The 16,379-nt window shown below is 33.8% G+C and overlaps 2 protein-coding genes across 2 annotated transcripts in view; one reads left to right on the top strand and one right to left on the bottom strand.

Annotated features, from left to right (window-relative positions):
- LOC124404956 (protein furry) overlaps positions 1-16,379 on the bottom strand; it is a 105,435-nt gene that overhangs the window by 33,389 nt on the left and 55,667 nt on the right. The window lies entirely within an intron of this gene.
- LOC124404957 (neuropeptides capa receptor) overlaps positions 1,008-16,379 on the top strand; it is a 32,102-nt gene continuing 16,730 nt past the window's right edge. Inside the window, exon 1 of the mRNA XM_046879515.1 lies at positions 1,008-1,865. Within this exon, the coding sequence (XP_046735471.1) occupies positions 1,008-1,865 (858 nt within the window). The remainder of the gene's footprint in view (positions 1,866-16,379) is intronic.

Genomic DNA, 16,379 nt, shown 5'->3' with positions numbered 1-16,379 from the left:
GCAGACACTCTTTAAATTTCGGAAGCGAGAAAAGGTTCTACAAGCAACTCAAATAAGCGGTTCAGCTTCCATTAATCCTAAAAACATTTCCTCAAGCTTACATTTTCGTCGACTGTTTTCTTCTTCCCTCGCTTCGTTTCTCTTATCCCCCCTTGTTTTTTCTCATTCTTTTTTTTTTTACTCCACTCCCGCGCTTTCCCCCCTTAAATCGCCCTAAAAACTTCCGTGATATACGACTTGGCCACCTACGCTCTAATCTTCGCACCCTTCAACATCGCGTTAGGCACGTCGAAAGTTGTGCGGATTCGTATATCTGCCAGGAATCTTATCGTTGTGAGAAATTTTCGAAATTTTTCTTAATTCTCTCCCCCCCCCCCTCCCCTTTTTTTTGTACACCATATTTTCATGGTGTAATAGAAAGAAATTGAATAAAACGAGAACGCGAGTGAAGTGGCTAATCGCCCGTAAAGAGTTTTCTAAGTCGATGTAAGATCTTCAAACATTATCTCAATCCTCTTCCGTTATTTTGTTGTTGTTGTGGTTTTTTTTTTTTTTTTTTTTTTTTAAGCAACCGTATTATATAAACCGGTGCTTAGATTCGGTTTCCATAATGCTTAGATCGACCTCAAACCTGTGGAACAGTCCGAAATAATGTAACTCGCGAAGACTTTCCCAAAATGTGAATGTGTGAAATTTGAAAAACGAAAAGTCCAAAAATTTGCATAAATCGCGGATGTCAGTCGGTGATGACAGGTTAAGCAGTGAAAAAATCAGACCAAATCATAAACGACGATCCAATTTAATACCGAAAATCTCGAGGCGAGAATTCGGGGATCCCACCGCTGGCACCAATATTCCCGTTCAACAAGTGGTTTTGCGGGGAGAGGAAGTCGAGCAGGCTTCTCTGGTTTTGGTCGTAATGCCGTCGCGACGTCGCTAAGGGTGGTAAAGTAGAAGAAACGCGGAGCGCAAAAAAAAAGGCATAAAAAAAAAAAGCAAAAACAAAAATGAATACCACGAATGCGACGAGCGGGATTCTCCCGATGGACGAATCCGACCAGCTTGAACCTGACCTGGCCGAGGTGGTGATCCACTGTATCCAGATGTACTACACGCCGGTTCTCGTGTACCTCGGAGCCCTCGGAAACTGTCTATCGGTCTGCGTGTTCTTCAACTCGAAGCTGCGTAAATTGTCATCGAGTTTTTACCTGGCAGCACTAGCGATAAGCGACACGGGCTTCCTGGTCTCGCTGTTCGTCGTGTGGTTGAACATGGTGGACGTGGGTTTGTTCAACCGTCAAGGTTTCTGCCAGTTCTTCATCTTCCTTACGACCCTCTGCAGTTTCCTGAGCGTTTGGTTCGTCGTAGCGTTTACGGTGGAGCGATTCGTCGCCGTGCAGTATCCGCTCCGTCGGCAATCGATGTGCACCGTTACCAGAGCCAAGGCCGTTTTGGTGGGCCTTACGGCCCTTGGGGTCGTCGTCTGCAGTCCCGTTCTCTGGTTCTCCAGCCCCCAACCACCGACCGAGAAGCACAATGTGACCCTCTGCAACCTCGCCGAGGAATGGGAAGAGTGGGCGAACGTCTTCAACGTCGCTGATACCATCCTCACCTTCATACTACCATTCTCCGTCATCGTTGTTTTGAATTCGTTGATCGCCAGGGCGGTTTGGCGACTGGCTGGTGTTCGTCGCGCCATGACTGTGACCGGAAGACGAGTGAAGAGACCTCAGATGTCCAACGGACAGAATCCAAGACCCGCCACTTCTCAGACGAAGGTCACCAAGATGCTTCTCGTTGTCTCGACGGCCTTTCTTTGCTTCAATCTTCCCGCCTATGTTATGCGGCTCTACGCCTTCTTCGGGGTAATTATTCATCCATCGATTCAATGCTTCCGTATATATTAGGGTGGCGCAAGAAAATCGACTTTTTTTTTTTTTTGATTCCCGTGTGACAAAATTTTAGTTCTGGATGTTTTAAGAGCCCACTTCAAAGGACAGTTCAAGAAAAAAAATTTTAAGAGGTCGCTCCACATTTTTTAAAACGTCAGAAATCGTCAAAAATCGAATTTTTTTTTTAATTATTTTTGTGGTTACGGTATAATTTTATGGACAAAAAAAAAATAAGTTTCCGAAAGTTTCAGTTCAAAATTTGAATTTTGAAAGGTCGCTCGTAATTTTTTTTCAATTTTTTGGTGCATTTCTTTAGATCTTTTCGAGCGACCTTTTAATATTCATATTAAAATTTCATACATTTTTTTTTTCTTTTATTTAGTAAGAAAGAATCGATAACAATACACCGCGACATGAATTAAAAATCAAACAAAATACTGAAAATATAATTTTTTTAATTTAATTTTTTGACGATTTTTGACATTTTGAAAAATTTCGAGCGACCTCTTAAAATTTATTTTTTGAGCTGTCTTTTGGAGTGGGCTCTTAAAACGTCAAAAACTAACATTTTGTCACACGAGACTCAAAGAAAAAAAATAGTCGGTTTTTCTGCACCACCCTTATATACATGTTGTACATATACATTACAAATATAACAATTGAGACTTTTTTACCATCTAGTTAATAACGCATTCCCACTTCTCACTTCTATAAAAGTCTATCGTTCCCTGAAAATCGGAACGATTCAATGCTGGACAGAATAGAATTGAGAAGTTGTGATGAGATGCCGTCGATCATTATCAACAACAACGACAACAACAATGATTTTTGTTTCGTTTTCTTTCCTCTCAACCTCATAGAAAATGCTCAGTTTTTCCTCCGCATTGATTTCCTTGTCAGAAAATCCAGACTCAATGTCACTCCACAAGGTGAAACTGTTTCCATAGTAAATCAGTAATTTGTTACTATAGTGCTATGATTTAGGGAAAACATCATAGCTATAAGTGAAAACTAATCCCGTTAACTAAATATTCGAGATGAAAATTATTCAGATTATCGATCAGCTGTACATTGATTGTGATTAAATCGAAACGATGCAAACTAGCATTGAAAACAAGTATCGCTGTTAATTCTACGAGATTAAATTTCAGACCGAAGCACTCAAGAATCACGTTTTCGTTATAAGCGTGACGATAATTTCGAGCCTGCGGCGATTTCAGTTGTTGCTAATTGTCAAACAACCGACAAGTTATTGTCGGAGGGAATTGAGCAAGCTATTTAATAATGGCTCAGCGGTGCGGATTAGACTCGCGAAAATTTTGGAGCAGGTGTTGATCGAAAGCTCGGGCTGAGTTGGAAATTGTTAAACAAATTTCTGCGCACTTTTTTTCCTTTTTATTTATTTATTTATTTATTTATTTTTTTTTTCACGGCTTTGGAAAAAAATAAAAGGAAACCGAAATAATTACTGTTAAAAAAAAATCCGTATACGTATATACATATGTAGGTACAAATGGCGGTTGAGAGAGTCGTTCATTTGTAAAAACATTCCTTCACCCTTCTCGAATCACTCCATTAATCTTCATCTGCGATTCAATACTGCGAATTGATAAATTGTCAAAGGATGTAAGGCGTAGCGAATATCTTGAAACGCGTTCTGCTCTCCCCCCGATAATAAAATAAGCTTTATTTGCGACACCGTTTTTCCTTCTTCTTCTAATTCTTCCTCGTTTTGTCTTGCCAGAAAATTATCGGATAATCATTTCAGGCCAATCGGCATTCCACGAATGAAAAGTACATAATAAAAAAAGTGTAAACTGAAGTTCAGATTTGATAAGATAACGTATCGAGTTGAATTAAAATCCGATTATAACATCTGTATTTGCAAAGCTAAAACGACGAAGAAAAAGGCTAATTTACTTTGCGTTATCGCATTTGCAATTCCCGATAGCCAGCGAGTTTGATTTTTCTACATGGTTTCTTTTTTCTTTCTTTCTTTCTTTCTTTCATTCTCTCTCTCTCTCTCTCTTTTTATACAAAGCTGCACGCTTCGGCTGGCTTTAAGATCGCAAATGGTAGAAGCCACTTTATAAGTTTTTTTTTTTTCTCTCTCTCTCCGTTTTCTTATCTACGTCTACAAACCGAATGAAATTGAAAAGAAGAATTACCAGACACTCGCCGGTTTACTATATAGAGTGTCTAAAAATAAACAAGACACTCGAAAGATGCCCCTGAGTTCGATAGATAAATATTTCAGCTGCCAAAGTACGATATGAGAAGATTTTTGTTTAAAAAAATCCTCGATACGACGCAGCAAAAAACTGCAAAAATTACAAAGTTTCTCTGGAGACGAAACGAAGCTGAAATTAATTCAATGAGAGCATCTACAGTCAAACCTTTCAAACAATTTTCAAGTAGTCGGATAAAGTTTTGAAAGAAAAAAGAAAAAAAAAAAGTAAAATATCTACTAAAAAGCTACTCAGGCAAATAATTTCGAATCGAGTTTATAGCGAAATAAAATAGACTTTCTTCGAGAATTAAGAGGTCGAAGTTAAGCAACGTTAGAAATTTATTATATCAAGGAGTTGGGATTTTGAAGAATATCGATACACTGTTTGAAAAATTTACCTTAAACATACTGTTCCAGCAATTCCACTTTATGTTTGTGTTATTTATTACATTTCCGTTAATTAATATAACACAAATTATTGTATAATATTAACATTTAAATTGTCAAATCAACATTTAATTTATACTTTATACTTTCGTTTTCGCTTAGTAATGGATTTGAAAAAAAATAGTTAAATGAAACCAAAAATTTTAGTGGATCTGCTGGGACATTTTTTATTTTAATCGTGTACGTTTTTTTTTTTTTTTTTTTTTCTATAATTTGCTAAATTTTTTATAATTTTTACGGTGCGAAGAAAAGATTATTCTTGAACAAGCATCGTTAGAGTAACGATACTAACTAACTTCTATCGCGTCGAGAATTGATATGACATAATTAACATTTTACTGAAGCACAAAATCTGCTGAAAATAAAATAAGAAAATGATTCCTCGGCAGCAGGTTTTCATTATTATAACTAAGTGAAACGAATCCCACTCGTGACTTCTATACACGTTTGAATATTTCAGGTGAATTGATTAAACACCATATACAAGAAGCGTATCATACGTGTAGCTGTTCGAATCAACCCACGCAAAGTATTATCCATTGTGTGCATACGTTTAGAATTTTATCGCGATTGAAAAGTAGCGGAAAAATTAAATGAAATCGATTAATTTCTGTTAAACAAATAATAAATTAAATGTAGTTTGAAGAAAAAGTTTAAAAAAATAAATAAATAAATAAATCAAATAAAATTTGATATAAATTTAATAATATTAATGAATAATCCTGAATCAAAAATGAAAATGAAAATAATAAAATTCTCTTGTTTTTTCTTCTTTCTTCTTTTTCCATCTTCTTATTTTCGTTTCATTGTTAAACGCAAAGCATCTCAGACGGTACGGTTGAGAAAAAAACATTTTAGTATTAGCATACTTCTGGCAAGAGTGTCTAATTAGTCCTTTGACGAAGTAAACTTTCATGAATAAGTAACAGAAGCCCTTCGCTAATTCGTTTGGTGCTACGTGCTGCAAAACAATGTCTATAATACCGGATAAATATGTATTAAAGATTACAAAACATGTACACATAAAATAGACGACTTATGGAAACAATATATGGTGTAGAAAAAAACAACAACTATTATCGAATAGAAAACACTCTATTATGACAGAATTTATTATCCGACAAGAGTTGTTATTTTTTATACCATATTCAGGGTGTCCAGTTATTTCTGAAGACATAATTCCCTGAGAATTCCAGTTTTTCCAGACAAGAATCATTGTTTATCCAGTCTCTTCTCATGTAAACAATAAATCAAAAATACGATAGTCGTACGAAGAAGAATATTCTATATTTGACTATAGCACGGCTTATTGTGAGACGAATTTGTAAGAATTCTCTAGCGAGTAAAATTTTCAAGAAGTCAGAGCTTGGTTCACGAGCATTGCCTGAAAGTTGAAAGAAAAATTTTTTCTTTTCACCAAATGGCTAAATTTTCATGAACCTGGGATGAAAATTATTATATTCCAGATTCGACATGAAATTCCCTGAGATTTCCAGCTTTTTTCCAGGGTATATGAAATTCCCTGAGAATTCCCTGATTCCTGATAATTTCCATCAATACTGGACGTACATATTTCGCAACTTTTAATACGTAATTATCCGGCTCCTACATGTATAACTAAAGCATGCTTAGGAATGAATCTTTTTCTGAAAAATCACGTTATTCACCGTTTGTGTCGTTTAGGTAAACAGTCTACAGTAATATCATCGTCAGAAGTACGCCGTTAAAAGCCACGAAACGTGAAACGAGTAATTTCCGGTATGGAGTATATATACATGTATGACACGCAGTCCGAGTCATAGCTTCAAACTTTGAAGTTCTTTGTTTGTAAATGGAATCACCGAGCTGCACAGTCAGTTTTAAATATCTCGCGTAATCGATCACAGCTCGTAATCGCAAACGCAAACCTAACTTGAAAGGTTTAAATTTTACACATATTGCCAGTACGATAATCATAGTTGATAATTGATACTTTTTCGCAGTTTAATCACGAGATAGTATCACGTCGATTGTTATATTCGTCAAGTTTGTAGAAAAAAAAAAAAAATGAAAAAAAATGAATTCTATAATTTCGATAATGATGTCCTCAAAAGAACAAAATAAAATAAACAATTGATGAAGAAAATAATAATATACACGTATATTCTCACGATTTCGAATCCAAGTTGACCCAATTTGTGTGTTTAAAATTAATAAATAATTCTTCGTCGATTTATCGTCGAAGTTTTTTTTTTTTTTTTTTTTTTTTTATTTTCCTCTCTTTCTCGTATTATTAGAAAAAATATTATCAATCTGACGAATGATTAATTAATTTAAAAAAGGAAAAGAAAACGAAGAAAAAAACCAAATTTCCCCAACTTATTGAAAACTCAGCGCAATCTGTTGAATGATGTAAGAATTAAAAATTGAATAATAAAATGAAAAAAAAAAAAAAGTGAGAGAGAAAAGTAAAACAAAACTTATATCCCCAACTTTCTGACCTCGTTAAAAGGAGACACAATGACGCGGGATATAATTAGCAGGAAATTAGCTCGCACGAAGTTATAACGTAGAGACTACTTCAACAACCTAAAACAATTAAACCCGGCAACGTTCAACCCGCACAAAATTGCCGACGTGTCGACCGTTGGAATAATATTTACGAGGACGATTCCGGCAAACGCGCCCTAAAAACGTAGCGTAGAATATATATATACATACATCCTAACTTGCACCCTCGGTTTTAGACGAAACAGATCTGATATGGATAAGTTATGTACGCAAACACGAACTTAAAGTATAGGTATAATAAAAAAATGTCCAACAAGTTGTCGATTTCGTAGAAGGTACGCCTCCCTTTTTTTTTTTTTTTCTTTTGTCATTTTTTTTTTCAATTCCGTTCTTCACCTTAATTTTTTCGCCCAAGAATGGAGAAATTCCTTGTGAAACTTTAAAGAACTAGAAATCTTTATTGTATACCTACTTGATGATAGTTTTTGGATAGAAAGAAAATTTCGCGTCTCGAGCACGTTTCAGCAAAGAAAATAGGTAAAAAAAAAAATATATATATATATATATATATTAGGGTGTCGCAAAAAAAAAGACTATTTTTTTTTTTCGAGTCTCGTGTGACAAAATGTTAGCTTTTGACGTTTCAAGAGCCCACTCTAAAGGACAGTTCGAAAAAAAAATTTTAAGAGGTCGCTCCACATTTTTTAAAAGGTCAGAAATCGTGAAAATCGATTTTTTTTTCTCGTTAAGGTATAATTTTGCAGACAAAAAGAAAATAAGTTTCCGAAGGTTTAAGTTGAGAATTTGAATTTTGAAAGGTCGATCATAATTTTTTTTCAATTTTTTGTTGCATTTCTTTAGATCTTTTCGAGCAACCTTTTAATATTCATATTAAAATTTCGTAAATTTTACCTGATATATATGTATATAGGTTGTCCCTTATTTAGGATGTTGACAAATTTTTGGCGCCCTACTACCCGCCAAATCAACTTCAAACTATTGGAAAACAATTACCTAATTTTTTTCAGATCTCTACCTCAACTCTGGGATAGTCCGCTTTATGATCGAAGTTTCTTATGGAAATAATATGGGAAAAACTTTTTTTCCTCGGTATATATTCTGTTGCGAGAGTAATAATATTGATGAAAAAAAAAAAGTCTGCAACTACGAGGTTTTAGTGGACATTATTGCTACTATCTGTAAAAAAAAAAAAAAATTTACATCACGATACCATCAAATCTAGACGAATCGCAATTCCTCTGAATAAAGAAAAAAAAAGGTCAAATTTCAAGGGTATGGAATTCGTCAAGATTGCTTTGTATGATTATGTAAATTTTTTCCCCAGACAGTAACACTAATGACGATTAAAACCTTACGGTTACAAATTTTTTTTTTAACATATATTACTTTTACAATAAAATATATACCGAGAAAAAAAAAGTTTTTCTCACGGTATTACCCAAGTTGATGTAAAAATGTGTAAAAAATTAGGTAATTGTTTTCCAATTATTTGAAATTGATTTTGGGAGATGGGGCGGCAAAAATTCGTCAACATCCTGTGAATAAGGACGAAGCTAATATACATATTGTCCTAATTATATGAAAAAGTTGAGTGGACGTAGAGGTTATTTATTATGCACGTAGGTATGCGTATGTAACGTAAGCGTGAAATTTTAACCGCAACAAGCTTTCCCATTATCGCAGGTTCCGCGTATATTATAAGCCGTATTATACCTGATCCGGGGCTTAAGCAAATCAGGTTTCGGCCAGGCTCTCGGAATTCTATCGGGCAGCGTATATTTAAACAGACCGAAGTCCCTCGACTGAAACCCTCGCGAATTATTAAATCTAAATTCGGCAAAATTTTCGAACGAAAGCGAGAATTCGAAGAAAGACTTGTCGCTTCGAAAAGCCAGAAAAGACAATGATTTGAGAATTGGGTAAAGTAGAGAAAGAGAAAGTGAATAAAAAAAAAATTAAACAACGAAAGTTAAACGATAGAAATTGTAGCTTGTAATTTTTTCATTCTTCTTTCTTTCTGTTCACTTTTCAACTTGAAATCAATAAAATCATATCAATTCGGTGAAATAAGTGTAAGTAATGTGAAAATTCAAGGCTCAAGTGCTTGCGAAGTGGAAGGAGAAGAAAAAGGACGACTGAATAAAAAAGATAAAAAAAATTGTGATGTGGACGTTTGAAGCGAGCGCAATGATCGATGATTTGTTCGAAATGATCTTGATTTTCGAAAGTGCCACTGATTAAAATGATTGGTAATCAGTGAGACTTTCAAAAATCAAGATTTTGTACAATTTTTTTTTTTTAATTTGAATTTATTGGCCAGATAAGTTACAAGCATTATACATTATATATACAATATATAACACTTGCAAATCCTGCAGAGGTGCACTGCTTACCTGTTCGCAGGACTGGTCCTAAAAACTAGACAAATATAAAAAACAAAATAAAATATACTAAAGTGAGTAATCAATTCATTTTTCTTTATTTCATTTTCGTTTGTTTGAAATTTTAATATATATAGGCCATTGGAAATATTGAACCTTTCAAGTTTTGACCTCCACCCATTAATTCGTATTTGTTCTTGTTTTAAGCCTAACGTCAGTCGACGTGTTGCACAAGAATCTATATTAATATACTTACGCAGCGTTAGTTAAACAAATCGGACGCGTGACTGCAGTCCAAGAATCGAGTAATGTTTCTATATCACGTTTACGAGTATACCGAAGTAAATTATAAATAAATATATACTATTCTACCCGCGGAGAAGGCGAGATAAATATATTTCGTTAGACAGGGTTTCCAGTTATTTGTGAAAACGTAATTCCCTGAGAATTCCAGTTTTTCCAGACAAGAATCATTGTTTATCCAGTCTCTTCTCATGTAAACAATAAATCAAAAATACGATAGTCGTACGAAGAAGAATATTCTATATTTGACTATAGCACGGCTTATTGTGAGACGAATTTGTAAGAATTCTCTAGCGAGTAAAATTTTCAAGAAGTCAGAGCTTGGTTCACGAGCATTGCCTGAAAGTTGAAAGAAAAATTTTTTCTCCTTACCAAATGGCTAAATTTTTATGAACCTGGGATGAAAATTATTATATTTCAGATTCGACATAAAATTCCCTGAGATTTCCAACTTTTTTCCAGGGTATATGAAATTCCCTGAGAATTTCCTGATTCCTGATAATTTCCATCAATACTGGACACCCTGTTAGAATCTTCTCAAATATGTTTATTTCTGCCTTCCATGAACTTTGTTGAGGTAAGAAAAGTATTGGTTTCGATCGAAAACCACATTCTCTAACTTCACTGAATTTTTAGCACGATATTAAGGTTAGGATCACGCGTTGTCAGATCCGTTCGTGACAGCGCATGCGCGGGAGTGCAGAAAACCCCACTTTCTCCACCGGTGACTAAAAATCAGTCTTTTCGGTACTCCGCGCATGCGCATTCGCATCCTACCTCTGCTGCCATAAAAAAGATTACTTTGCGCACGGAAAACAGGCATGAAAAAAAATGTCTAATTTCTCGCAGCTTTCTTTTATCAGTGACAATAACACCAAAAATAAAAATAATATAAAAAATTGTTAATCACGCAAATCAGGGCCCAAAATGACTAAAACCCAAGGGACCGTTAAGCCGTGTTAATTAAATTCGTCCGAAGACTGTCAAAGTTTCGAATAATTTATACCGATGGACGAGCATGGCAGACGTTCGAAAGGGTCCACCAGCCGACTTTATACAATATAACCGAGATAAAGGGGGTCGGTATTTTCCTCTGGAGCAAAGGTGGGCGGCGGTGGCTGAGGGAAATTCAATTTGGGCCCCTCCGTTCGTATACCGGTGGGAATTTAAATCAAGTAACGTAACAAGAGGCCGAGACGTAAGGGGGGAGGAAGCTCTTCGGTTATTCATAAAAACATTTCCCAATAAGTCGGGACGTGTGTCGTATAAGATAGCGAATATATAGTGTACGTATATATGTGAGAGTCAAAGTGAAAAAGGCGCTCTTGTTCGATGATACTTTTCCAGACAGATATCAGACTTATAGACCGTATAGGTATAGGTACAGTAAGTACAGTGTGGACGGAAAAATTTTTACAGAGAAAACGGAAAATTTCGCGTTCAAGAGGAAGAATATATATATATATATATATGCGTAGGTAGTAACAATATCCGGAAATAATGAAACTTGACGCTAAAGTTAAACTAAATTCTTATACATAAGTCTGACGAATCGACAAGAATCTGAATAAAAAAGATTCGATAATAATCAGAATGATCGACGTTTGTTGAACTCTCGTGTGTTTTTTACTTCTTTTTTGATTGTTTTTTTTTTTTTTTTCTCTTCTCCCCCGTTTTTTTGTTCGATCACGTTGCATCGTTTTCGAGTCAAAAATAATCTCGACGAGCAACGTTCGTGAAATCCTAAATTCTGGTGTATAATTATAATTCTTAACTAACCATCTGCAGCTGTAACGTATATTTATTAAAAACTCTATTTTTATCTCCTCGGAAGTCACTCAAAGATTCTTCAAATTTATTTTACAATCACAATCAACAATCTTTGAAGATCTATATTTTCAAGAATATTATCCATAAAAAAGATCAGACTCAAATCAAGTCCCCCAAAGTTTTCCAATCGTAGATAAGAACTTTTCCCCAAAATAAATCACGTGGCGTTGAAATTGACTGTTTCAGAGTAAAAGATCTTTCCTGAATCCTATTAATCCATGAAAATTTAACTCGACAATGAGTTTTGGTCCGTATTAGTTTACGAGACTGAAGTTAGTAAAGTTTACGCAACGAAGTATTTGGGGGGAGGGGCATTATTATCTTGCAAGTTGACAATAACTTCAAAACAAGTAAAGTCAAGTTTTGAAAATATCAATACATTTAGCCTTATTATACATAATTTACTGAATTTCCAGACATTCCACTGAGAAACGATTTTTCCGAGACGTTAATAATTACAAACAAACTTACAAACTTCAGCCTAGCGTTTGTTTCGATTAAATTTTTGACCCGACTGTACTTTTGCGTACCTACGTTATACCTACGTATATCCTGAATATCGGTTCAAGTTTACTTTTCATCTAAGGAACTATATACGACGTAAAAGTTGAACACGGGTTCGAAGAACCGGGAAAATAAAAAAAAAAAATAAACAAAAGTTACGCCGAGGAATAAACCGATGCAGAAACAATAAAAACTTTTACTTTTTACCAACTTTATACATCAGGGTATAGTCGTGCTCTTTCAACGTAGGCTCCTCGAGTAATTAATTATCACATCGTTGCGCAAGTCAGTGATTTATTTTCCGATAATTATAACCCAACATTTTTCCTTCCACCTTTTCTTCCAAAGAAACACTTTCTTTTCTCTTCTTTCCTTTCCTTTTTTTTTCCACCCCCTCAACTATTCCGACAACGAGTGAAACGTTTCGGAGCAACGCAAAAAAAAAAAAAAAACTTTGTTAATTTTTGGTCGATATAGTAAATGGAAGAAGAGAGGTAAAGGAAAAAAAACAAAAAATCCAAAAACAAAAACACCCGTTCGAACGGAAAAAATTTCAAGAAAATTTATCGCAACCGTACGTCTCGAGTCTTGAGATAAATAAGAAAGTTTGAATACAATGTTAGTAGTTTACGATAGTCGAGTGACTGGCAATTTACCCTTTTGATTACCAATTACTGGTCTTAATAGCCATAAACTAAGTTATCACGTTAAACGTTTTCAGAAGTTGTATAGAATTTCTCCATATACGTATACCTACCAATAAATCAGAGCAACTAAAACTTTCTTAAGGAGTTGCCGGTATTTTGTTGTTTTTTTTTTCCTTCTCTTCTATTTTTTTTTTCTGTTTTTTCTTTTTTTCATACAATTAGTCACACAATTGATCTTTTTTTTTTTTTTTTTTTTTATACTCAGTTTTTCCACAACAAGTTCTTCTATACAGCGCTAAACACACGCAGGCAATGACAACGATGGAGATAATTAATCTTTAATTCTGAAATGATCGGGGAACTCGAGCGTATGAAGCGTATTGTTTATTATTTTACAAACAGCTAATGAGAAAAGCTCTTAATTGTGATTACCCTTTTAGCTGATGCTTGAGTGCGAAATCTGGTCTAATTCAATGCTTGCCAATTATTTGTATATTTGTATATACAGTTATACCTTGAATACTGCTTGGCTGCAGCTTTGTGGAAAAGTAAGTCCCATTGAAACAAAATTCGTTGATAAGATAACAATCGATACTTTTCATCAATTAAGAAAACCTTTGTGTTTCTAATCGATATTTCCTATTTCGTACTTCTGTATTTAAAGAAGTAAGAATATTCAACTTTCTCGTTATGATAAAACGAATAAAATGTATCGATTTTTGAACAATTAATCTCTTATTTTTTATACAAAGATTTAAATTATCAAAGTATTTACATTTTCTAACCGCGTACAAATATTATATGTATATATATATATATATATATATATTTATTTTCAATAGAGGAGAAAAAAGGAGAATGGAAAAAATGAAGAAAAAAAAACTCAACATATTTTATGATATTCAATAAAGTTTCACCACACTTTTCACATTCCCTGTAAAGTTATCGATATAATATAATATATATATATATATATATATATATATATATATATAGGTATATATGTATATATCAAAGTCAAAGGAAAAGTCATGGCTGCATGAAGTGAGGTATAAAAATTCAGCAAAGCGTATTGACATATATGCTGATCATGCAAGACGTCGAAATACAAGTCATAAATTTTAAATCTAACTCGGTACGTGTGTGAATTTTTTTTTTATATATATATATATATTTTGTTTGTTCGAAAAAAAAGATGAAAAAATAAAAATAAAACCTTTTTGTATCAGCAGATCAATTCTACAGTGAATAACACTTCGTTTGGGGTCTTCCAACTGAACGATTTCAAATCGCAATAACCCCCCGCCCTTCTTCGGCTGAATAGAAATGGATTCGATCACCAACTCGAAGTTCGGAATTTGCAATTTATCAGATATCGCTGTACTAGGCGCTATAACCTTATAAATGTGTCTCCTGTCCTCCTCTTTATTTTTTTTTTTATTTTTTCCAACTTTACAAATCTTTTTTGAATTCCCTCGAGAAGAATGTTCAACGACGCGGATAAAGAAAATAAAAAATCGGAATGAAACAGCTGATCCGTTTCTTTTTATATACATGTATATATATATGTATGTTTTTTTTTTTTTGAAAATTTGTTTAATAAGAAATACTTGCCGACACTTGATTCGGTAGAAATTCTTTTCTCTCTATGTATAAATATTTATTGTATATGACATATATGAATAGAGGAGAGAGAGGGAGAGAGAGGGAGAGAGAGAGAGAGAGAGAAATTAAAATATCGGAAATTATCTCCTATGAATCGCAAAATTCCAACAAGAATATCATTATTATTTTTGTTATTGTTTTTTTTTTTTTGACTTTTTTTACACCGTTCAATCATTCGTACGTAACTCGGGTGAAAAATTTACAATAAAACCAACACTGCAAGTATAATATAATATCTGCAATAATAAATTACCGATTCTGAAGAGTAAAAATAAAAAAAGAAAAAAGAAAAAATCGAGGCTCTCTACCCGTGTGACTCAAAGAATTAATTATACTTTACTTACGGATAATTTAAGACAACGATTTGATATTGCCAATATTTAATTTTAAATCTATACATCCAGCTTCTATATTATAGGATGTAAAATAAATTTTGTAAGGTATTAAAGCTTCAGCAAAATATTTAAATGAATTAGATATTATATTCGTTGCCTTTAAAATTAGACGGCGAGGGGATGGAGGGGGGGAGGGGGGGGGGGGGAGGGTGTCTTCCATCAATTTTCGCTCCCTTTCGCGTCTGAAATTAGGTCATAAAAATTTATCATTCGTCGGTGGCTGATTTTTTATTATCGACTGTCATCGAGGCGAACAATATTTTATATATCTATTATCACACAAAACGCGAATATCATTTATTATTATACCAATTTTTCAAAGTTTTATAAAAACTAACTTACATCCCGATTGCTAATGTCGAAGAAAAACTGACGATTATTATACCTATATACGTCGGGATCGAAATTGTGTAAAGTAGGTGCGAAAAATTGACTTGGAAGAAAGAAAAAAAAAAAAAAAAAAAGAAGCAGAAATTCATTTATTTATTTTTTCTTAAACCACTGACAACGGATTAAAAACGTGATCAAATCCGTTTTCTTGGAGGAAAATGGTTGCAGTTGTTGTTATTATTACTGTTATATCTATAAGTCAAAGGATGACGATCGTTTTTAATAAATAACCAATTTTCCCTACACTTCGTAGATTTTTTTCTTTATTCATTTTACTTTTTAAACAGACAAATGGAAGAGGTTCAATCAAAGGGCTTCCGGATCCGCTGGGAGTTCATAGAACAATTTATCATTGCGCCACGGTTCATTTCTCATTGCTCATGTATTATACATTCATCCTCCTCGGAGTTTCTTTTCCTTATTATTATTATTATTATTATTATTATTTTTAATAATTTGTTTTTTCTTTTTCATTACGGCCAAATTTGCAATCGGAAACTTTTGCCGAAGCGTTTACGCCGGTTTCCGGTGACTTTGATATTTGTGAAAAGATATATTTTATTTAAATACATAAGGTGGGGAAAATTTGTAAAGTAAATAACACGATGAAGTAAAAAGAACAAAAAAAAAAAAAATCTAATTCTTTGTTGAAAATTGATGGATTACAAAACAAACTGTTGTTCAAAATTTACAAATTTACAAATTGAAAAAAAATTAAGGAAAAGCTCAGAACAAATAAGAAAACGACAACAAAAAAAAAACAGCAACAACAACAACAACAACAACAACGAAAACCGAGAATTCGGAACTGACGTATTTAGTCAATTTCTGCGAAACTTTGACCGTTCGTCACACGTCAGTCCGTCGTTATATTATTAGGATACACACAGAGAGTGCAAAATGTATATTAAATATCAGAGGATATTTAGGAATAGTTCTATGCCGGAACTTGGATCGTCAAAGGAAAGAGAGAAAAAAGGGTAAGAGGTGTGAGAGAGAGAGAAATCTAAAACGATTCCCCGAGATTATAAATAGACTATAAATAATATTTCAAAGATTTATCTGGCGATGGAGATTAACGATAAGCGGCAGTTAGATATATTTGCACGCTGCGAAATATAATCTTCAAAAGAACTATATTCGTTACTGAGTGAATGGGAAAGAAAAACGAGAATAAGAAAGAG

This window comes from Diprion similis, chromosome 3 (genome assembly GCF_021155765.1).
Source record: "Diprion similis isolate iyDipSimi1 chromosome 3, iyDipSimi1.1, whole genome shotgun sequence".
NCBI classification, from domain to species: domain Eukaryota; kingdom Metazoa; phylum Arthropoda; class Insecta; order Hymenoptera; family Diprionidae; genus Diprion; species Diprion similis.
Note: the sequence above shows the minus strand (reverse complement) of the source record. Positions and strands in the feature narration are given on the sequence as shown.